The 23,737-nt window shown below is 43.6% G+C and overlaps 1 protein-coding gene across 1 annotated transcript; it reads right to left on the reverse strand.

The window, feature by feature from the left end:
* Nucleotides 1-757: 757 nt before the first annotated feature.
* Nucleotides 758-17,539, reverse strand: LOC114592244 (tripartite motif-containing protein 10-like). The gene is made up of 9 exons (XM_077923087.1): nucleotides 17,372-17,539; nucleotides 14,075-14,317; nucleotides 13,502-13,597; nucleotides 13,118-13,348; nucleotides 11,853-11,875; nucleotides 11,169-11,287; nucleotides 10,034-10,066; nucleotides 7,502-7,534; nucleotides 758-2,668 (listed from the first exon to the last, which is right to left on the reverse strand). The coding sequence occupies exons 1-9, from the start codon at nucleotides 17,537-17,539 to the stop codon at nucleotides 2,151-2,153; spliced, it is 1,464 nt and encodes a 487-aa protein (XP_077779213.1). The 3' UTR covers nucleotides 758-2,150.
* Between the last annotated feature and the right edge of the window lie 6,198 nt (nucleotides 17,540-23,737).

Genomic DNA, 23,737 nt, shown 5'->3' on the forward strand with positions numbered 1-23,737 from the left:
TTGACATTGTAGGGGAGGAGCCTCTGCTTCAAGAAAGAAGTGCTTAGCGGTGACTGCCTTCTTCTCCTGGCATAGACATCTTATGTCCCCTGCTCTGCTCTGGGATCTGAACTGGCTGGAAGCTGGCTTCAGACACCAGGCCCACTGGCAGATTTCCTCTGTGTTACAAAGATACAGTGGTACCTCGGGTTAAGTACTTAATTCATTCTGAAGGTCTGTTCTTAACCTTAAACTGTTCTTAACCTGAAGCACCACTGCTGCCGTGCTGCTGGAGCACAATTTCTGTTCTCATCCTGAAGCAAAGTTCTCAACCCGAGGTACTATTTGTGGGTTAGCGGAGTCTGTAACTTGAAGCGTATGTAACCCGAGGTACCACTGTATCTGCAAAAATGAGATGAAGGCTGGCAACATTAACCCCTGGATGGACGCCAGCCGAGTCCCCAGGAGGAGCACGCTCCGGAGAGGCTGCAGGCGCAAAGGGAGAGCGGGGAGCGCAAGAGGGATTCTCCCGTTGCGATTCCTCCCTTCTCCTTTCCTGTATTGGTCTCTACAGCCACAGCAGGCGCTGTAACCTTCTGAGTTTGACTTAAGCCCCAAAGGCTCACTCATCCATTGTCTCCCTAGACAGATGGGTGCCAGCTTTGAATATATTAAAATAATTTCTTTTTTGACTATGATCCTCAGCCCACATTCACCCAGAGTCAGAGCTCTCAGCAATCATCCCACTCCAACACAAAGTGAAAACACTCCCAGGATATATACATATTCCTTTTATTGTGTAATTGTGATAATATCTCTCTGGGAACTCATGCAATCCCAGTTTCAAGACCATTTCTGCCTACAAATGTTTGCAGTGGTCATAACTTCTTCATTTCTTATCAGTCCATGTCCTGTTGCTTCCTTCAAAAATCCCATAAATTTTCATGCCTGTTGTGATTTTATGTTTGGTCCCCTTTTGTTTCATTATAGCCCAGGAGTGCCCTTCCAAATGGCAATAAGGGGGAAACATTCTGGAAATATTGCAGAATAGCTACTGAAGCACAGTGGATGTGTGCATAGTCCAGCATCAATCCATGACTAAGGCACTATTATTGCATCAATGACACATCACATCAATGACACATCACTGGGGCTCCTCAACATCCTGCAATGGAGGTTTAGGAGCTTTTCTTTAATATTGCTTCTTTTTTTCAACTTGCATATACCTCCCAAATAACCAAAATTTGAAATCCAGGGGGGGGGGGGAAGGTTGAAAATAATACAAAAGCTGTTCCCTCAAAAAACAAAAACTAATGTAAAACCTTAACAGCATAATATCATGAACAATTAACAGAGCATCAAAAACCAGCAACAGAGAAAACAATATATTTTTAAAGATTAAAATGACATTGAAAAAGTGTCATTGGGGGTGCATCCCATAACCAAATTGGGGACCACAGCAAAGTCTCCATGTGCCTTACATAGGGCACACATAGCCAAGTTGCTGGACTACAACTCCCATCATCTCTGACTCCTGACCATGCTGGCTGGGGCTGATGGGAGTTGTAGTCCAACATCATCCAGGACACACCATGTTGGCTACCCCTGATGCAGAGAATCCAATTGTTAATAAAAAAGATTAATGAAGCAATCCCAAAAACAATGAGCCAGAGGCCTCACAGAATTCAGAGCTACTTATGCCTGAGGAAGTGTAGAAGTGGTGAGGATAAAATTTGCAGGGGGGGGGGTTAAGTTGGTGCTTTAGTTGGAAGGAAATGCAAACAGTATGTGTGAGGTAACAACTTAAAATGAGCTTTAGTAGCGAAATGGAAAGGGACTGTTTTCTAGGAATACGTGTGTATTTGAACAGTTGGTGTAGGCAAGCAATGAAAAGCAGGTTAAAGTTGGTAGAGGCCGGACCCTTTTGCTGAACAGATTGTTAATTGACACGGTTAAAGTGTTATAGTCTGTTAAGGACTCAGGTGCAGGGGAAATTCTGGGAAAGGGAAGGAAAGAGAAATCCCAAGTTTTGTTTCTTTTCTTATTTCTGCCAATTGTGACTCCTCTCAAAGGTTCTCTGCAAACAGATCAAAACTGGCAAATGTTTTCATCTCAGTCATTCTGATGTGGAGAGAAACTCCAACTGGGCCTGAGAGGCAGATTTCATCTCCTCAGGAGATACTGAGGTGGGTTTGATAACCCCGCAGATAAAAGAAAGGGAAGAGGGTCCCTCTGGAGAACGAGGCCCCTGAGAATGTGTGGAGTTCGGCTCCTGAGTCAGCATCAGAAAAAGACACACGTCCCCCTTCATAGTCCAGAGTCACCCGGATCCTCCTGGGCTCCTCACTCAGGGACAGAGGAGAGGAAACAGGGGAAGTGTAAACTGAGTACTTAGCATCATCCATCCCCACAGCCCAGATCCCTCCCTTAGGGCTTAAGGGGAAGATGCCCTTTCTCCTCACAGACTTCCTGGCAACCCCCAGAGCCCACCATTTCCCACTTTCCACATTGACTTCCCAGAAATGTCTGCCTGCTGTGAATCCCTCACATCCTAACACACAAGGCTGGCTGCTGAATCTCTCAGGATTGTCGGGCAGGTCTTGAGATTTGTCTCCCCTTCTCACACTTTTCCGATTCCTGGACAGGATGAGCCTGGGATAGGCTGTGTCTAGATCCAGAATGACATTTGCTGTTGAGGAACAAATGAGGGAAAGAGAAGAAAGGCAGAATCAGCTGAGACAGAGATTGACATCCTGACCAGATTTCCTCTCAGATAAATGGGTCTTCCTCACATTTCATTCAGCATTGGGACACTCCCCTCTTTCTCCCAGATGCACCTCAAAATATATACCTTCCCCGTGGGTTTTTAAATAATGTTTTTTGTTCCTTTTCCTCAACGTATTTTATTTCCCTGCCCACCCCCACCCCCGCATTCCAGTCACCCTTCAAGAAGCCAGAAAATATTCCCTCAGCTCTTCTATGAAGTAAAGGAGAGAAGGTATAGAGGGGCAAGAGGAGAAAAAGGGTGCTCCTTTGAATCTCTCTGTGTGAATTGCCCAGAGGCTTACACTCAAAGCAGAGAAAAGAAATCTAAGTAGGCAACCTAACAAATGTCCTTCCCTTACAAACCTCCAGCATTGTTTTCTTACAACAATGATACCACTACACAAACATTTGTTGGCCTAAAGGAGGCTAAAGGCTATCTAACTAAGAGTTAAAAGATTTAGACTTTGGCAACAATAATCCTAAAACTCCTTTAATATCCTGAAAACACACCTGTATTTTTATATTTAAGCATCTTGAAATAAGCTATGCAGAAACTGAACTTGGCAGTTTTACCACCTCAAGGACAAGTTGGCTGTAGTGAGAGTCTACTGGCTAATGCCTATGCCATCCCTCACATACAGGATGTTTATATTACTGTGTTCCGATATGTAGGGTTGTTATCCTTCTGGTCTTTCTCTTTGCTGTGTGATGCTGAAGAGGGAGGGAGCTGAAATGGGAAGCTCCAAGTGTTTATATGTAAATAAAGTAGTTCAGCGAAAATGTTGTGCTGCTGTGTCTGTCTGGCTGGACTGCTGTTGCCCAACTCTGCTGAGAGCTAAGAAGTGTGCTGACATCCTAAAGGGGTCAGCCGCTGAGATGTTTGGGCTGGAGAAGAAGTACAAATCTCCCGAGCGCACTGCCAGGAGGGGGAGAACACACCAGCCAGGTGTGCATCTCTGCTGGTCTTCTACTCTTGAGTAGGTCTCCTGAACATCAGTTCCGGGTCCAGGGATTGGGGCCACAGGGCACCACAGGCAAAGTTCCAGCAGAAGAACCGGGTGGTGTTTTTTCCCCCCGGTAAAAGGCTCCGGTAAAGGCTGGCAGCATGAAGCCATCTCCGTAAGGAAGAAACACAGAGAAACTGAGAGTAAAATAGCCTCTGTCTAAAAGCAAATATAATTGATTTATTAATCCCTTAAATCGTTCTCCAAATCCTAATCTTCTACAATAATTTTTAATACTGGCCATTCTACACAGTCAAATGTCTTAAAGATATCCAGTACTAGTATACCAGCTTTCGATTTATTTATTCTTATTATATCTATTTTATTCAACACTCTACCTATTAAACTAGACATCTGTCTTCCTGCTAGTAAGCCACATTGGTTTTATTTAAATATTTATACATAAAATTGTTCATCCTTTTTGCCATTATTGCAGTCTACATTATATTATATTATATTAATTTATATTTTATTTGATCCACGTTGAGGGTGGAGGGGGTGGGTCACCAAGAGATGATGAGGTTCCACATCACCAAGTTAGCCACCTATCCCCTAGTCCTGGGAATGACGTGGTTCATGAAACATGACCTAGTAGTAGCGTGGGGGCAACGTTCCTTAATGTTTTCTTCAGCCTACTGCCAAGCAAACTGTTTGGGGCTGGAAGCACCTAGAGAGGTGGGAGCCAAGGGGGCAGCGATAGGAGGGAAACTCATGGGAGAAGAGAGTTCCATATCCCTGCAGTATAGGGCCTATAGGGACGTGTTCTGTGAGAAAGAGGCAGATAGGTTACCCCCCCCCCCAGACCCTATGACTGCAAAATAGACCTGGTGCCAGGGGGCCGAGATACCCACCTGCAGTCTACTCCATGTCAGAAGCGGAATTAGCTGAACTGAGGGAGTTTTTGCAGAAGAATTTGGAGCGGGGGTTTATTCGGCCGACTAAGGCCGCAGTCAATACCCTTTGCTGCAGACTGGAGATTTGCTGGAAAGGTTGAGGTCAGCGAAAATTTTCACCAAGTTGCACTTGAGGGGAGCCTACAATTTGATACGTGTGAGGCAAGGCAATGAGTGGAAGTTGGCCTTCAATACCAGACCTTTGCATACCTAGTGATGCTGTTTGGATTACAATTGGCCACTGCCACCTTCCAGGCCTTCATCAATCACATACTGGCAGACCTTTTAGACAAATCGGTTTTGTCTTATCTTCATGATCTCTTGATCTACTCAGAGAGCCCTGAAGAGCACATACAACACATGACGGAGGTGTTGCAATGACTGAGGGCACACAGACTATATGCAAGGTTGGAGAAATGCCAGTTCCACGTGAGAGAAGTGGAGTTTGGGGATATTGCGTGTCGCCAAACGGGGTGTACATGGATCGGGCAAAGGTGACAGCGGTGTTAGAGTGGCAGAAGTCTAAGACCAAGAAGGACTTACAAAGGTTCTTTGTCAACCACGTGTTCAAGCTGCACGGGTTGCCGTTGTGGGTGATTTCAGACAGAGGAACACAGTTTACCTCACAGTTTTTGTGGAAGCTGATGCAGCTTATAGAGGTAGAAGTGTGCCTGACCTCAGTGACATACCCACAAACCAAAGGGGAGTTAGAGAGCAATGCTACTTTGCAGCAATACCTTTGTTGCTATGTGACCTACCTGCAAGAAAACTAGGTGGACAAATTGGGACTAGCAGAGTTTGCGTATAATAATGCAGTGCATACATCCACCCAACAAACACCATTTCTGGCCAACTATGCAAGACATCCGATAGCGTTTCCGGAGCCGTGGAGCCCTCTATTGGTGCCATCAGTGGAACAGTTCGTGGGAGAGATGTAGGCATTACAACAATTACTGAGGGAGAGCCTTGAAGCAGCTAAAATAGCGTACAAGAGAAGTGCAGATGAGCATAAGCAGCAGGGGGAGGAGATCAAGGTGGGAGATAAGGTGTGGTTGTCCGCAAAGGACTTACCAACGAAGGGGTGGTGTAAGAAGTTAGAGGCAAGGCAGTTGGGGCCATTTGAAGTGATCCGAGCAGGTAAACCCTGTATTGTTCAAACTTAAAACTGCCAACCACAATAAAGTTATATCCTGTGTTTTATAGGGCTCTCCTGTCACCATATGTGGCTGCACACCACTACCAGGAACCAAAGCAGGGCCCCCCTCTTCCAGTTATGGTGGAAGATCACAAGGAGTTTGAGGTCCAAGAGATTTTGGATTCAAGGTTGTGTAGAAGACAGTTGCAGTATTTAGTGTCCTGGAAAGGCTGTGGCCCAGAGGAAAACTCCTGGGTAAGAAGCCCAGATTTGCATGCCCCAGACTTGCAGAGGCAGTTTCACTTATAGGTACCCCCACAAACCCAAGCCCAGAGGGTGGAGGGAAGGGGCTGAGATCAGCAAAGAAGCAGCTGAGGAGAGTGAGGTATGCTGGGAACCTGAACCTCCATGGCAGGCAGTGAGGCAGAAGAGGAGGAAGGGGGGCTTAGAGTAGGGGGTGGTGTCAGCTCCATGCTGCCCGTGATTCCACTGCCAGAGACTGAGAACACACGGAGGCAAGGGGACAAGATTAGGCTGGAATGCGAGACGGGGCAGGAACACCCAAGCTGCAGTAAAAACCTGGCCTCTGAGAACAAAGAGTAGGAAGGGGGGAACCCGAGGGGGGAAACACAGACTGTCAGTTTCAGCTCAGACTCATCGAGACAGGGACACCGAAAACAGCCGATCCGAAAAATTGTAGGTTTGAGTTTGTGAGAAGCGGGAAAGAGAAAGAAAGAGAAAGTGGGGGCTTTGTTGCTGGAAAAGGAAGGGGCGGAGCTCAGACTTGGCAACAGCAAACTTGGGGGAACACGCCAAGGACTGAGCTCCACAATCCTTTATGTGTTTGAGCAATAAATCTGAGTTAATTACTACCAGAGTGTCTTGCATCTGTGGGAGAGAACCCCAAGCCATTATAGTTCAGTTATTTGCTCCGAAATTTCAAATATCTTACTGTCCTGGAAATTAGTCCTTTCTTTATTTCCTTCTGCTATTTAAATGCAAGAGGTCAAATCATTTCTAATTGTCCATTTTTGTCTTCACAAGCCTTTTGCTTAGAATTCTTTTCCAGCCGATAAGCTTGGTGTCCAGCCTAGGGCTGGCGTCTAGCCCAAAATTAAGGAGTTGTGTTTATTTTTTCACTATTCCAGACTACATTCCTGCTTGAAAAGTTTCTGTATTCTTTACTTCATAATACTTGTTTTTCAGAGTGAGAAATCCGTATTTTAAAATATTTTCTCTGGGGGCTCTCCTTTCTGCTGCTTAATCCATGACCAGCAGCCCCCCCCACATGTGTTTTTTTTACTTCCTGGGCAGGGAATTATTTTGAAAAAAACAAGTGGAATCTGGCAGCTCTCTGTGCACATGCCCTGCTGGTACTAAATCAGCATGATCTGAATCAGTAAATTAGAAGACAGCAACAAATGCAGCAGGGAACACCTACTGGTATGAATGGGAAAGACTGAAGATGCTCTCTTCATAGATAAATTCAGGTATTTGGGTGTGAGGACTACTCATCTAATTAGAACAGAGTAAATGTGCCAATTAACAGTCAGATCATGCTCAGATTTGGGCAAGACCAAAGGATCCAGCAAAAGAGGAACGATAAGACTGAGTTCAAGTACTCCTCCCTCTTAGAATAACACCAAGGAAAGGACAGACCATTTAATCCCAATGAAATACCAGCTCCCAAGTCGTGTTTGAATTTGGTCCATCACAAAAGTTACCTTTCTGAGGATTTCTTCCGAATGACAGAACATCTGAGGAAGCAAAGAGATATAAAGACTGAGAGCTAGACTTCTATACCTCAAATAATTTTGTGACAACATTTTCACTAAATGACATAATATCAATTGTTTCTTTATGTCAAGTAAAATGTTAAGATATAGAACCAACAATTACACATAAGAAAACTGTATGAAAAGATAAAAATAAAAAAGGTAAACTGAGAAATGACAGAAACACTGCAATATCAATGTATTAAAAGGATCCAAGGGAGAGCTGTCTATAACCTTGACAGTTGTCCCAGGTAAACGAATGAAAAATCAATTACTGAAGTCAGAATTGTTAATCATAATGACAAATTAAACTTGCAGAGGATGAATTTGCCTGACCAAACAATTAAAATTCTTTCAGATTCTTAACAAACATTTTGGTAGAAGCAAGAATGGGGCTGAAATTCAATTTATTTTGCATTCACACTTTCTGAAACAATACGGGAACTGAAGCACAGCAATCCTTCAAAACACACACTTATCTGAATTTTTCTATGCAATAGAACGGAAAATTGGATTTTTAAATACTTTAATTCGGCGCCGAAGCGGGAGGTCAAAAACAGGAAGTCCGCCTTCCGCTTTTGTTATAGACTGAAGCAAAGACGCTACAAGCTAAAATCTTTGAAAGCCTTTGATAAAGGATTAAATTTTCACCGTTCAAAAACACAAACCCCCTTTGAAGAAGCAGGGGGGAAACTTTGAATTTAGCAAGTTTGAGGAAACTAAATTACCACAGCTCTGAGCCTGGGAACGGGCTGCTGCTGACGTTTGGGGAACTATATTGAAATAATTTTGACAGAATGGATTTGACAGCTAGTTAAAATACACTGTTTCCATTGTCCTCTTCTGCTCTCAAGATGGAGGAAAGTAACTTAAATCTGAAACTATGTCTTGTTGTTTGAGTTTGTGCTTGAAAGAAAGGAAAGAATTGATACAAGTGGAGACTGTGTCCCTCTAAAGGGAGTTTTTGAAACTGTCACAGGAGTGGGCCTCCAGCTGCAAGATAAGGACCTGAGAACCAGGGATTGACCTTGACCAATTCAAAATGTTGATAACTGAAGCAATTGTGATTGCACTGTATAAGACAAACTATCTGCTGGAAGAGCTCCATAAAAAGGTGGATGACATGACTCCTGAAATTGACAACTGGGAACAGAAAATGTCTAATTTCAGACAAAAAGCGAGCACCAAAGCAGAAATAATTCAGGACTTGCCACAGGAACCTACTTTGGTAGAACAATCGGTGGAAGAAAAGGAGGAAGTCGCTGTTTTAGAACCTAAAACAACACAAGCGGGATCCTTAGTTTTACAGAAGCAAACTGAGGATTACAAACTGAGGCCGTCTATGATTGAATTTGGTAAAAGTCAGATTTTGAGAACTGGATCCCGGCTTGGACTGAAGATGGAAAGTTGGAAAGATTCCCGTACACAGGGATCTATTGACTGTTGGATTTGGCGGAGATTGAAGGTTTGGGGGTTCTTGGACTTGGAGGTACTTTGAAATATCTCCTGAAATATTACACAGACTCTAGCTTTAACCATGGAAATTTGGCTGAACTGTCCAGAAGATACAAAAATAATGTTAGGATGGAATTTCCTCGAGATCTGCTATTTGGCATTAAAGAGTATGAAGAAAACCTGCAGAAGGGGCTTGGAGGGGATTTAAGAGCCTCGGACATAAGATTTCCAGATTGATGGACTATATGGAATTGACTGAAAGGACTGGCAGTATCCGAAACCAGGGAGAGGAGTTGTTGGAAGAAGATTGGAAAATTTAAAGTTCTTATTAAAGTCTATATTAAATTTAAAGTTCATATTAAAATAATGTAAAATTTTTGAGGGATAGTAAAACGGTGGATTGATACTTTATGGATTTAGCAGAAATGTTAAGAGAAGTTAAGCATCTATAAGTTCTAGCTTTAAGGTTAAAATAAGGTTAAGAAAACTATGTTATGTATAATTTGACAGAGATTAAGAGAAAGATGGAAAGGATTTGCTGAAACAACCAAATAGAAGTGAATACAAGAAGGGAGGTGAGAGGAAGTCGAGGAAACAAGTTAATGAAAGAAAGGTTGTGTTTTGAAATGTTTTTATTTTGTATTGTTGTATTGTTGTGTGTTGTGCTATTGTGTTATTGTTTTTGGTTTGTTTTTTTCTTCATTGTTTCTCTTTTTTTTTTGGTTAAAAGTAATAAAGATTATTTTAAAAAAAGAAAACGGTAAGTACTTAACCCGAGGTACCACTGTATTTGGGTGTGAGGACTACTCATCTAATTAGAACAGAGCAAAAGTGCTAATTAACAGTCAGATCATGCTCAGATGTGGGCAAGGCCAAAGGATCCGGCAAAAGCAAAAGAGGAACGATAAGACTGAGTTCAAGTACTCCTCCCTCTTAGAATAACACCAAGGAAAGGACAGACTATTTAATCCCAATGAAATACCAGCTCCCAAGTCGTGCTTGAATTTGGTCCATCACAAAAATTACCTTTCTGAGGATTTCTTCCGAATGACAGAACATCTGAGGAAGCAAAGAGATATAAAGACTGAGAGCTAGACTTCTATACCTCAAATAATTTTGTGACAACATTTTCACTAAATGACATAATATCAATTGTTTCTTTATGTCAAGTACAATGTTAAGATATAGAACCAACAATTACACATAAGAAAACTGTACGAAGAGATAAAAATTGAAAAAATGTTAAACTGAGAAATGACAGAAACACTGCAATATCAATGTATTAAAAGAATGCAAGGGAGAGCTGTCTATAACCTTAACAGTTGTCCCAGGTAAACGGATGAAAAATCAATTACTGAAGTCAGAATTGTTAACCATAATGACAAATTAAACTTGCAGAGGAAGAATTTGCCTGACCAAACAATTAAAATTCTTTCAGATTCTTAACAAACCTTTTGGTAGAAGCAAAAATGGGGCAGAAATTCAATTTATTTTGCATTCACACTTTCTGAAACAATATGGGAACTGAAGCACAGCAATCCTTCAAAACACACACTTATCTGAATTTTGCTATGCAGTTCTCCAGCCAACTGATATATTAGGGGAAACTCTGCAGATTCCGCTAACCCAGGAATAGTCACCCACAAAATAGAATTCTCTTACTGAAAACTGCTTGAAGAATTGTGTACATAAGCCAAATATCTGTTTCTTAGGAGAAATTTGCTGATGAAATATGCTGATGAATTTAGTGAGCATTAAACCACCAGAAACTGCTGTAGAAATATAAATGTCAAGAGATGCTGGTGAATTTTCATGGAGATTTAAAAAACAAAAGAAAGAAAAGGAAAGGAAAGGAAGAAGTGAGAACTTATGGTAGGAGATAACTCCACAGCTAGGAAACAAGCTTGAGCTGGGAGTGGAGTAACTGTGTGTTTGTCAAGAGCTGTTCTAATGCCCTTCCGGATGGGAAAACATAAGAGGAGTATAAAGAACAAATATGAAAAGGAGGTTCAGTACAACTGTGAACTGAACCCTGGAACAAAAATAAATCCTGACTTTGCTCCTATTGCTGTTTGTGGCAAGAGTAAATAAAATACAGTAAGAGCCTGGCATGTTCAACTTTCGGACTAATATATTGTCCAGTGTAAAATCCTTGCAATACCTTTGATTTCCTTCATCACAGCATACAGAATGGGATTTTTAACGTGGAATTTTGAGATCCTCCTCTTCAACTTTGGTGGGAAAGCTTGTGGATCCTTAAATATCTCCCTTTGTTGACACCTGCAGGGGAAAATAAACATTAACCCATTCAATTGCAGAATTTCTGAGTGCAGCAAAAGAAAGCAATTGAGAAGAGGAAAGAGAATGTAGAAAGCGGAGAGGGAGACACAAAGGAATGGAGGCACAGAGGGGAGAAGATTCCTCCTTACTAGGGACTCCAAAGCCAGACATCTAAGGGCTAAATCTACCGTACTCAAATGGAGAAGTAGAATCAAGTGATACCATCCTGCTCAGAGTTTTTCCGTTTCAGCTGCATTACCTACAACATGCAATAATCATCTGTAACATGCAAGAAGAATGTGAAGGAGAAAAAGATGATTGCTGCTGTTGACAAAAGTGAAATGTTCCTTCTATCATCTTATCATGAACCCATGTGACACCTTGAAGTTACGTATTGCAGCTGAGATATTTTCAGGAACATGGCACACACCTCAACTCCTGCTCCCTTGTTGGAACCTTTCACCACATCCTAAGAGCTTGGAGGGACAGGTTTCATTTCCTGTCCTCCTTGACCTTTCCCAGTTTCACAGAGTGATATTAATGGAAATGAGCAGGATTCACTTACCTCTGCAAGGTGCTTCTCACATCCTAGAAGGGAAAAGAGGAAAAGAAGAATGGGATTCACTGCCTACCACAGGCTGTATAATACAGACCCATCAGACCCTATAAGGGATGCCTTCTGCCCCTCTGGGGTGACAAACTCCAAAGTTTTGGGTAGGGATGGATGAATCTAACCATTTCGATTTCTCTCAGTTTTTATCTTTCTGATCTTGTTCAGTTCCCCAGATTAGTTTCTGATTATTATTTTTTTAAACCTGATGAAAATTCATGGGATCTTCTCCTCTGTTTTTCCAAGGTATCCATAGTATATTGGCCACAGGAGACTTTATGAATAAGGGTTCCAGCTGAAAGAGTTTCATTTCCAATTTCTGAGATCTCCTTAAATTTAACCACGTGAGTTGGACAGCATCATACTATTTAGCTAAATAGGTACTGTCAGTCCTCCTTTCTGCATAGGAGTCCACATTGGAATAGTATCCACTCTCAGATGTTTCCTTTGCCAAATAAAATTGCCAAATAAAGTGCTGGTTTTGACCTATAAAGCCTTAAATGGCTCAGGGCCACAATACCTAAAGGACCGCGTCTTTCCATATGAACGTGCCTGGACCCTGAGATCATCTTCTGAGGCCCTTATTCATGTGTCCCCTCCACGAGAGGTCCAGAGAGTGGCCACATGAGAACAGGCCTTTTCTGCAGTGGCTCCCTATTTGTGCAATACTCTCCCCATTATGCACCTTTAGGCGCCAGGCAAAAATGTTCTTCTTTAACCAGGCCTTTGGTTGATTGTCATCCAATGACCTTTTAAAATGTGTTTTTTGAGGGGTTATTGTTTCTGTTTTTATTTGGATTATGTATTCTGTGCTTTTATATTTTTATTTATATTTTTATTTTAAACAATATTTATATTTTTTGTGTTTTTATATTTTTATATATTGTAATTTTATCCTGTGAACCACCCTGAGACCTCCAGGGATAGGGAGGTATATAAATTTAATAAATAAACAAATAGTTGCCCAAACATCTTTTTTCCCCCTCTGGAGCTTTCCGTGCAAAAATCTGCTCTTTAAAGCAGAATCAAAGCAAACAGCAATCCACAGAAGAACTGAATTGCCGTTTGTTGCACTCGGCTTTAAAGAGTGAGTTTTTGTGAGGAAGTTCTGTGGGGGAAAGAAAAGAGCACATTGGCACAGCCTGGAAAGAGCGAGGCAAAAGGTCAGTGTAATTAAACTCTGAGAGAGGCACTTTGGGCTGTTCCTGCCACAGTCTCACCTGCAGGAGTTCACTCACTGGCTGCTGACTCTTCTCCTCCATCTCCCGGATGCTCCTTTCAAGAGAGGAGAGTTCATCTGAGAGTCTAGCCAGCTGCTCATCCCTTCTTTTTGTGATCTCCTTCTTCATCTCATCTATTTCATTCAGCAGACGCTTTTCTTCTTCTTCCAAAAAGTGGTGCAGTTGTTTGAACCTCTTCAGTGTATTCTGCCTCTCAGTTTCTGTTAATTTCTTCAAGAGGCAGGAAGAAAGAGGAAAAGAAGAGGCCAGAGTCTTTAGAAAGACCTTCATTAACAATTTTATGGTAAATCACTCAATCATGGGACCACATCATGACTTGGTCCTTCCAGTACTTGTCCCCTTTATAGTAATGGTGACACTTACAAGCAGTTCATTGCTTTCGTTTCCCATGTTTGCGTCGTAAGCCAGAATTTTCTCTCTCTCTTTCCTCAGATGCTCCAGTTGACGACAGATGATTGTCTAAAGAGGAAACAAAATCTAAGATTTGATTAGGGCAGGAGGGGTCTTTAATATTATACTTACTTCTAGTGCCTGGGGCCCTACCGTTCAATTTTTGCTTAATAATCGTTCTGGGAGTTTCTAGGGTTTTTTGATGTACATTTAAAAATCTAATTCATGAGAACTTCCATTTCTTTATTCTACAGTTTATTATTATTATTATTATTATTATTATTATTATTATTATTATTAAACACAGGTGCCATTTGGCACAAGTACAGAAAAACAGTGCTTTTAAAAACAAAAACACATTTTTAAAAGTTGCTTTGTGAGCAGAACAAGTTAGCTTACACAGAAATGAGGCCCAATTTCTGATTCTCATGAATGTACAGATTAGCAATTTGTGATGTTTGCTTTACAGCAACATTGAGAGCATATTATATACACTGAGAGAGAGATGAAAGGATTATGTTAGCAAGTGTCAAAAAAACATCCTACCTTGTATTCCTGGGCAGCCTCTTCCTTGATGACCACAGTGTGTGATTTATGTTCTGGGCATCGCTCACAAACCAAACACACCAATTCTTTATCTTCTTTGCAGAACAGGTGGAGTTTTTCCTTGTGTCTCTTACAAAGATCCTCCAACCCTTTGGATTGGAGTTTAATTTTTTCCACTATATTGGCCAGCTGCCAATTGGGGCGGAAACTCCCTCTCCGCATCCGGGCTTTGCAGACGGGACACTCCTGTATTGGTTCCCATGTGTCAAAACACTTTACAATGCAGTGCCGGCAGAAGTTGTGGCCACAGTCCAAGGTCACAGGGTCTGTCAGATACTCCATGCAGATGGGGCATGTGGCTTCTTCTCCCACATCCCTGGATGAGGATGAGGCCATGATAGAGGAAGAGTCTGTGGCTTTGTTGAGATGAGAGGCAGCAGGATGGGAATGAACTTAGGAGGGGAACAAATGCCTGTAAGGTAAAAACTATTCAGTATTAAGCGTTTCCACATCCTTCCAGTAAAACTAACTCTGCATTTCCCTTTCTTATGAAACGTATCTTCCATAATTGGTCCTGCTATACAAATTTTAAGGTGCTCACACATAGTAGGCACACACTCACCACAGAAAACCAATCCTTTGGCCTCCAAAAAATTAGGAAATACTCACAGAAAAACTAGAAATTCTATTTGAGTGTATAAAATTTAGACAGTTCACAGAGCAAGAGCGAGGCTGCCTTTAGACTCCAGTTGAACTGTGGGACCCCACCATGTAGGTAGAAGGCACTTCTTGGTAAAATCATTCTTCCACAGCCTGGCAAGGCTTTATACTTTCAAATCACTGTATTTGAAAAGGGGCCAGTCTGTGTCTTTTTTTTTTTTAAATGAATATTTATTAGCATTTTCAAAAAAATGGAAAAAACATATAAAAACAAAGACAAAAAATAAACAAAAAAGTACAAAAATCCAAAACTTAAAAACAGTTAAAAACACCTATAAGTTCAAATACTTATTTTCTTTTAACTTGTTTCTCAGACCTCCTCACACCTCCCCTTCTTGTATTCCAATTTAAATTATTAGCTCAGCAAATCCTTAACTTACTTCTCCATTTTAACTTAATTTAATTTATTCTAACATGTTATTATTTTACTTTTCTTCTTTCTTCCATTTCCTCAATTTATATTTACAAACCTTATTTTCATTTAATTTAGACCATTTTAAAAACCAATTTTAACTTATCCGAATTTACACATCAATATTTATACCTCATTATTTTTTCTTAAACATTTTTTCCTAAAGTCGACCATAATTTCCCTTCCACGACTTTCCCAATTTCCATACTAATGGCAAAGCAAAATAAAAACCAAGCAAACTATGCTTATATACCCTTTGGATTCCCAAACTCCACCCACCCTTTTCCCGATTTCAGTCCTCAACAAAAATCCATCAGTCTCAATATACTGTCTAGCCTGGAGATCTCACGTCCGAGGCTCTCAATTCTCTCTCAGTTCCTCTCTGCCGGTCTCTTTGATAGTCCTTAATGTTAAACTCCAAATCTCGAAGAAGCTCCGGCCCAACAGGATCCATGTTTCTACCAGCCAGACCTCCATATTCAAAAGTAAAGCCTAAGGGGTACTTCAAATCTTGTTTTATACTCCTTTCAAGTCCAAATGTCCCCCAAGCTCCAGCTTCCACCTCCAATTCAGGCCAAGCTATCCACATCAGATTTTTATTTTCCTTTTTTATCATCATGTCAGGCCTCAAATTGCAACTCTCCTTTAACTTCTGCAAAGTTTCAGCTCCTCCTTCCTTTTCTTCAGTAGCAACATATGTCACCTGCTCCTTATTGTCAAAGCTCTCCATTTTCTCTATTTGTTCAGTTGAATAGGCTTCCTGTTTCAAATCCTTATCAGATTCAACAATGTTCTTTACTGCTAAGTCCAGAGTTGTAACATTTGTAGCCAAAACATCGGTTTGGCCTTGTAACTTTCCCAAGAGAACGAATGCTCTGTCCAATTCAGCCTGGATTTTCCTTCCTCCAGCCATTCCTGTAATGTCACTAAACCCCTCTAGAGGGATTTTAGTTCCTTAATATTCCTTTCAGCTCAAGTCCAAAAGTCAGGTTATTTTGTATCAGGCCTTCCTTAATTTCAACAGATTGTTACAAATCCACCAACAGAAGCAACACAAACAAGGTTCTCTTTTTCCGTCTTGACAGCTAACTTGACAGCTGTCAAACTTTTCAGTCTTTCATCAACAGGCTCTCTCGCGGGACACTCCCGGGTCCGGGGGGGGGGGTGAAACTTCAGCTCCCAAAATTAATCTTATTATCCTCCAGCAAAAATTCTTATGATGTCAAAACCGTGAAGTTAAAGTCTTTTCTAAAAGGAAAGAAAAAAATCTCTCGACCTTAGCTAGCAGGTCCTTTGCTTTAAATTGTTTACAAAGAGGGGGGTGGACTTCCTTTTTAACCCTTCCCCGCTCGTTTCTGATCCACCAATTTTTTCTTTAAAATTCCAATTTCCGTATTACTCACGGGTTAATGTTTTAGAGTCCGAATGTTCCAAGGAAAAAGTCAGTGCTCTCCGATAATGGCTTGCGGCTTCACTCTGCAGATGAAGGAGTACTCTCAGCACCGCGCCGCACCCCCTTCACGGGCTCCTTCACGGATTGGGGGGGCGCAAATGGTGCCCGCCGAGTCACTGCGCTCACAGGCTTCTGCGCCTGTGATTTTAAGGGTCCCCGCGTCGTCGCCGCGGCAAGACCCAGTCTCTGCAGAGCCGATTCCCTCCGGAGCTCGGAGGGAATCCGCCATTAAACGATGGCACCAACCCGGAAGCTCCGGGGCCAGTCTGTGTCAATAAACTCTGACACCAAGGTCTTCACCATTTCCAAAGTATGCCCTGGCAAGCCCCGGAAAAACAATTAGCATGTATTGTTCAGATCTCTGAGTGACAGATTTGTAAACATGTTGGACAAACATAATATTCTGAGCATAGTCTGATTTACAAGTACAACCCTTTTCTGTGTCGTTTGTACAGGCAACTCCCCGTCCACGTCATCCCCCATGTTGGCAGAGTGCATGCAAGACCGTCCCCATTCTGGGCCCCAAACTGTGTGTGCACGTTCGCATGCCAATCAAACACACACAAAATGCTTGGTACCTGTATTATGTCTCTTACACAGATCCTTTCCCCCTTTATTTGGTACCACAAATTTAATTTTTCCCACTATATTGGCCAGCTGCCAACTGAGGCGGAAATTCCCTTTCGGGATCCAAACTCTGCAGACGGGACACTCCCAAGTCTCCCACATCTTGTTCTTCCCATATCCTGCAGCAGTCGGTGATGCAGCCCTTACAGTAGTTGTGGCCGCAGTCCAGTGTCACTGGTTCTGCCAGGTAGTCCTTGCAGATGGGGCACAAGACTTCCTGGTCCACATCTATGGATGGTGGGGCTGAGGTCATGATGGATCAAGAGTGTGTGGCTCTGTTGAGATGAGAGGCGACTATATGTGCCCACGACCAATTTGATCCACGGAATTGGCACTTTTACAGGTACCACGTAATACCTGCCCTGCAATTGCAAGAACTGAACCATTTAGTATGGCATCTTGTGAGAACAGGACGCTAGATTTGGCAGGCTTCTCTCTGACACAGCAGGCCTCTTTTATGTTCTTATGTAAAGAGAGTTTTAAACACAGAAATAAAGTTTTGAAAAGTTATTCACCTAGCACTAGAAAGGCACTAATGTACACACCAGAGAGGAGAGCCTCTCAGAAAAAACGGTCAGGGCGCTGCCTGCCTCTGTGGAGGAAGTGGCTTTCTTCCCTGTAGGAGGGAGAGGGGACACGCCCCACTTAAAAAGGCACAGGCTCCGCCCAGTATTTGGCAGCAGGAGACAAATTAAGCTTCCCATCTAGTCTGGTCCTTTGGGTCAAAACACATAGCAGAGAATGGCGGCCTGAAAACACAGATTGGGGGCTGGTTGCAAAAATGTCCCCAGCCCCTAGTCTCTCTTTAGGGGACAGGGGGCTGGACTGGTCAACAAGGTGACGCTTCCTCCTAGTCACTTCTGCCTGCTCTGTCTCCCTCACACTTCGTGACAAAATATGGCTTTCTATGTTACAGATGTAGCCACAAGCAGAGGTTTGGTGCCCCCCCCCCCGCCAACTGCTGCTGGGTGAGTTGCATTTCTGTCCACCCACTTCCTTTCCCCAGGCTTGCAAAAACAACACCCATTTCCTCTCCCTCTTGCCTCCCCTCCCTGAAGACTGGACACCTGCCCTTAAAAACTGGTGGGGGGGGGCAGCGGCAAGCAAGCACTCTTCAAGTTTACCTGGCCAAACTTTTTTTGAAATCCCATTTAAGTTTTGCAAAAAACCAGCCCTCTTTTCCTAGCCGAAAGCTCCCCTTTTGTAAAGAGAAATAGGAAACCCCCGTTAACCCTTGGTCCGCCTGAGTTTCTGCTTCGCTCCTTTTCTGCAGGGGGAAAAGGGCAGGGGGCTTTTGCTGGGGCTGCCAAGGGCGAGGCTGAGCGGATGCCGTTTTGTTCAGGAATGGACTTACCTACCAGGCAGGAGCCTCCACCGCCAGCTCGTCACGAAGGAGAGGAAGTGAGCCGAGTCGCTTTCGATTTCGGGTGTTGTTTATCTTCTCCCCCGTTTCCTTGCTCCCTCCCACTCCGGAGATCGAGGGAAAGCAACGCATTTGCCTGCCAAGAAAAGCTGCAAGTTTCTCTCTATACCAAGTTGTTGACTGTGGGAAGATGGAGCCAGGTGAGGCTGGCCTTTGCTCTGACCCACCTGCAGCGGCATAGCTAAGGCTTTTACTGCCCAGGGCGGTCAATGAGTTTGCCGCCCTTCTTGCTATTCCTCATGTGGGAGTCCTGTCAATTTGACAAGGTCCTCCCCTCCGATTGTTCTTCCCTTCTCTCCCCCCACCCGCACCACTTCCCAAAGGGTGGGAAGGAACTCAATTCCTGTCACCTCACACTCCACCTCTTCTTTGCTTTACTTAATGCCTCATCATGTTCTTTGTTTCTCTTGCTTCAACCACAGACAGAGCTCAAGCACCTATTCCTGCCTGGCAAAAGCACCCAAGAATAGTGCAAAGCAGGATCAATAAGGGAGGATGTAACCTCTCATACCTGCATGCTGCTTCTGTGAACAGCCATAAGTACAGTGCTCAAGTACAGTGGATTTAGGTGGTGGTATAGGTGCCTGCTCTGTGTCTGCAAGAAGCCCCGTTGGGCCTTTTCGCAGCCTGCTGCAGGTGTGGTAACAACAACAACAACAATAATAATAATAATTTATTATTTATACCCCGCCCATCTGGCTAGGTTTCCCCAGCCACTCTCGGCGGCTTTCAACAGAATATTAAAATACAATACAGTGGTACCTCAAGTTACATACACTTCAGGTTACAGACTCCACTAACCCAGAAATAGTGCTTCAGGTTAAGAACTCTGCTTCAGGATGAGAACAGAAATCATGCTCTGGCAGCGTGGCGGCAGCAGGAGGCCCCATTAGCTAAAGTGGTGCTTCAGGTTAAGAACAGTTTCAGGTTAAGTACGGAGCTCCAGAACGAATTAAGTACTTAACCCGAGGTACCACTGTAGTCTATTAAACATTAAAAGCTTCCCTAAACAGGGCTGGCTTCAAATGTCTTCTAAAAGTCTGGTAAAGTGGTACCTCGGGTTACAGACGCTTCAGGTTACAGACTCTGCTAACCCAGAAATTGTACCTCAGGATGAGAACAGAAATCGTGCTCCAGCAACGTGGCAGCAGCAGGAGGCCCCATTAGCTAAAGTGGTGCTTCAGGTTAAGAACAGTTTCAGGTTAAGAACAGACCTCCAGAACTAATTACCGTAAGTTCTTAACCCGAGAAATCACTGTAGTTGTTTTTCTCTTTGACATCTGGTCGGAGGGCGTTCCACAGGGCGGGTGCCACTATCGAGAAGGCCCTCTGCCTGGTTCCCTGTAACTTGGCTTCTTGCAGTGAGGGAACCACCAGAAAGGTTAGGGTTGGAACTATCCCAGATTAAATGAATATGATGTACAAGAGGCAGAGAAGATTATCCAGCCATGCAAAGTGGGGGGGGGGGGGAGTGTAGGGAGTGATCTGGCCCCAGTCTTTGCATAGAGAATTGGGGTGCTGCAAGGTGAAAAAATGGGGCCCTATTTTCACCTGTGAAATGCTGTTGGGTGTGGATGTCTACTATCTCTCCCCCAGGATCCACTGGAGGGCCAGGTTACATGTACTGGGGTCCTGGACCCTTCCTGGCCTTGTGGAGCAACGCTAATACAAATGAACAGGATCCACTTACCTCTGCAAGATGCCTCTCACATCCTAGAGGAGGGAAAGAGAGAGAGAAGGGAATTCACTGCCTACCACAGTCTCCAGTATGAAGACCGTTCAGACCCTGGAATGGATGCATTCTTTACACTTTGAAATCAGTCAGCCTAGCCCACACCAGGGTTTGGGGTAGGGATAGGTGAACCAGCAAATTTTAATTTCTGTCAGTTTCCTTCAGTTCCCCACATATCCATATCAGTTTAATTTTAACAGAGACTAAATTAATATTCTAAAATGTAAAACAAAAAATGTAATAAAAATTATAGGGGGAAATTAAATTGATTAGCATTATTGCATGAATTTCTCATACATGTTTCTATGCAATTCTGCATAACATTCACATCCAATTCTGTGTGCAAAAAACTTAACTTCAGCACACTTTTCATTGTGCAGTTCACACATAACTAGACCTGCAGGTTAGTCCTTCTAGGGCACTGTCCCAAATAGCCACCTGTACACCACCCCCAAATTTCAGTCTGTTACCCCTTAACATTTCAGAGGAAGTTTGCTATGGCACCGTGGAAGAGAAAGAATTAAACTCACCCACCTGCCACCCAGCTTCTCCTCAGCTGCTATTAAACAACATGTATGCTGTACCCATACAATTAGCCTAATTTGGACTGGATAATGACTCGCTGGGTGAATCTGCAGAAAACGTCCCAAGAAAAATCCACAGCTATTCATTCCCCTGTTAAGATCCAGAGTGATTTCCTACCTTAAATTCCCTGGAAGCCTCCTCCAGAGGGATCACCTTGTGGTTTTCATGCTCCCTGGACCTGTCGCACACCACGATACGATACGATATCCTTATTGTCATTGTCCCTTGCGGAACAATGAAATTGAAAACTACATAAAACTACATTAAAACTACATTAAAACTACCAGAAAACTACATAAAACTGCTACAAAACTACATAAAACATTCAAAAACCCCTAAAAACTCTAAAACCCCATTTTAAAAAACACTATACTACGGAGACCCCTTATGCTGCATTTAGAACCAGAATTGCATTAGCGTAGAAACTTTTTCAGGCGGCTAGTCCTGGCCTTTATAACCCTATACCTTCTTCCAGAAGGCAGAAGCTGAAAGAGAACATTTCCGGGGTGCGTACTATCATGTGCTATCTCTGCCGCTTTCTTATGGCACCTGGCAGCATAGATTTGATCTAAGGTAGGAAGAGTGCACCCAATAATTCTCTCTGCAGTCTTTACAACCCTGGATAGGATTTTTTTTTCCCTGGCCGTGCAGCTCCCAAACCACACGCACAGACCATAAGTTAGTACGCTCTCCACAGTGCAATGGTAGAATGCCATCAACAGGTCCTTTGAGATGGGGGTTTGGTCCTCCTTGCAGAAGAGCTTCAGGGGCTCCTGGTTCTTCTCACACACTCCCCCCTTAGCATTGTCTCAAACAGCCTTGATTGTTTTGCACTGCTTTTAATGCCTGTGTATTCTTGCAGTGTGCTGCCTTGAGGGGGTGATGTGTAAATCATTTTATGAATGAATATGAGAACGGAAATCATTGACATTGTAGGGGAGGAGCCTCTGCTTCAAGAAAGAAGTCCTTAGCGGTGACTGCCTTCTTCTCCTGGCATAGACATCTTATATGCCCTGCTCTGCTCTGGGATCTGATCTGCCTGGGAGCTGGCTTCAGACACCAGGCCCACTGGCAGACTTCCTGTGTGTTACAAAGATACAGTGGTACCTCGGGTTAAGTACTTAATTTGTTCTGGAGGTCCGTTCTTAACCTGAAACTGTTCTTAACCTGAAGCACCACTTTAGCTAATGGGGCCTCCCGCTGCTGCCGCGCTGCTGGAGCACGATTTCTGTTCTCATCCTGAAGCAAAATTCTTAACCCGAGGTACTATTTGTGGATTAGCGGAGTCTGTAACCTGAAGCGTATGTAACCCGAGGTACCACTGTATCTGCAAACATGACATGAAGGCTGGCAACATTAACCCCTGGAGGGATGCCAACCGAGTCCCCAGAAGGAGCACGCTCCGGAGAGGCCGCTGGCGCAAAGGGAGAGCATGAGCGGGATTCTCCCATTGCGATTCCTCCCTTCTCCTTTCCTGTATTGGTCTCCACAGGTACAGCAGGCACTGTAACCTTCTGAGTTTGACTTAAGCCCCAAAGGCTCACTCATCCATTGTCTCTGTTGTGACGTGGGGTTTGTGATTTCAGCTCTCTTGACATAATATGCCGGAGACAGTTCTCTAGTAACACTTCTTTATTAAAGCAAACAAGACTGAGACCTGAGGAGGGGAGAGCTACATTTATAGGGACAGGGGACTAGCAAGAAAGGATACATTTTGGAGGGAACAATATCAGGCAATCACAGTCCTGCCTTTTGGAGGGAACCAATAAGACAGAGGATCCAAATACAGCAGCTTAAATGAACCAATAGTAGCTGTACCCTCTGGAACCAAAAGGCAGTTACTTTACCCTAATGCAAATACAGACAATAATAATAATACAGATATAAAATCCTTTGACTCAATACACAACACCCCTCCCCCCCTAGTGAGCACAGCAGACGTAATCTCTCAGGTACTGTGGGGTCCTACAACTTCTACTTGATCTCCTGACAACAGGTGTTGCCGGTTCTGGATTGGGTGTTACCTGTGGTAGGGGGGCTGCTATAGGGGTTTCGTCAGGAACAGATGGAGTCCCAGACATCTCAGGGTCCCCTACCTGTACCTCGTCATCCTGAGGACTAGCAGACCCTGGTTCATTTGCTGAAGCCCCTGGTGACTGCACCTCTGGGCCATTTTCACTCTGGTCTTGCAGCTCTGTGTCGTTAGCCAGGGATGAATTATCTGACTCCTCCCTGCTGAGCGCCCGGCGCCTCAGCTGATCTATATGTCTCTTCCAAACTTGCCCATTTTCCAAGGTCACATAATAGGACACAGGTCCACTAGTCCGGGTGACCACACCAGCCACCCACCGCGAACCTCGTGAATAGTTCCTCACCCAGACCAGATCTTCAGGGGCGAGATACCTTGTTGTGTCAGTCTCAGCCTGGGGGGTTGCTCTTGAATTACGGTTTGGCATCTTATCCGGGTGGACATAATCCAGCACCGTTACCAGTCTTCTACCCAAGAGCAGCTCAGCTGGCGACTTGCCCGTTGCAGTACACGGCGTCGCATGCTGCAAAAATAACATTCACGCGATGCGAGCTGACCAGTTACCCTCCATTAAGCACACAATGGATTCTTTGGCTGTTCTTACCATGCGCTCAGCCTGCCCATTGGAGGATGGGTGAAAGGGCGTGGATGTGACCCCTCTTATGAAGTTATCAGCCAAGAA

This window comes from Podarcis muralis, chromosome 2 (genome assembly GCF_964188315.1).
Source record: "Podarcis muralis chromosome 2, rPodMur119.hap1.1, whole genome shotgun sequence".
In the NCBI taxonomy this organism is placed as follows: Eukaryota; Metazoa; Chordata; class Lepidosauria; order Squamata; family Lacertidae; genus Podarcis; species Podarcis muralis.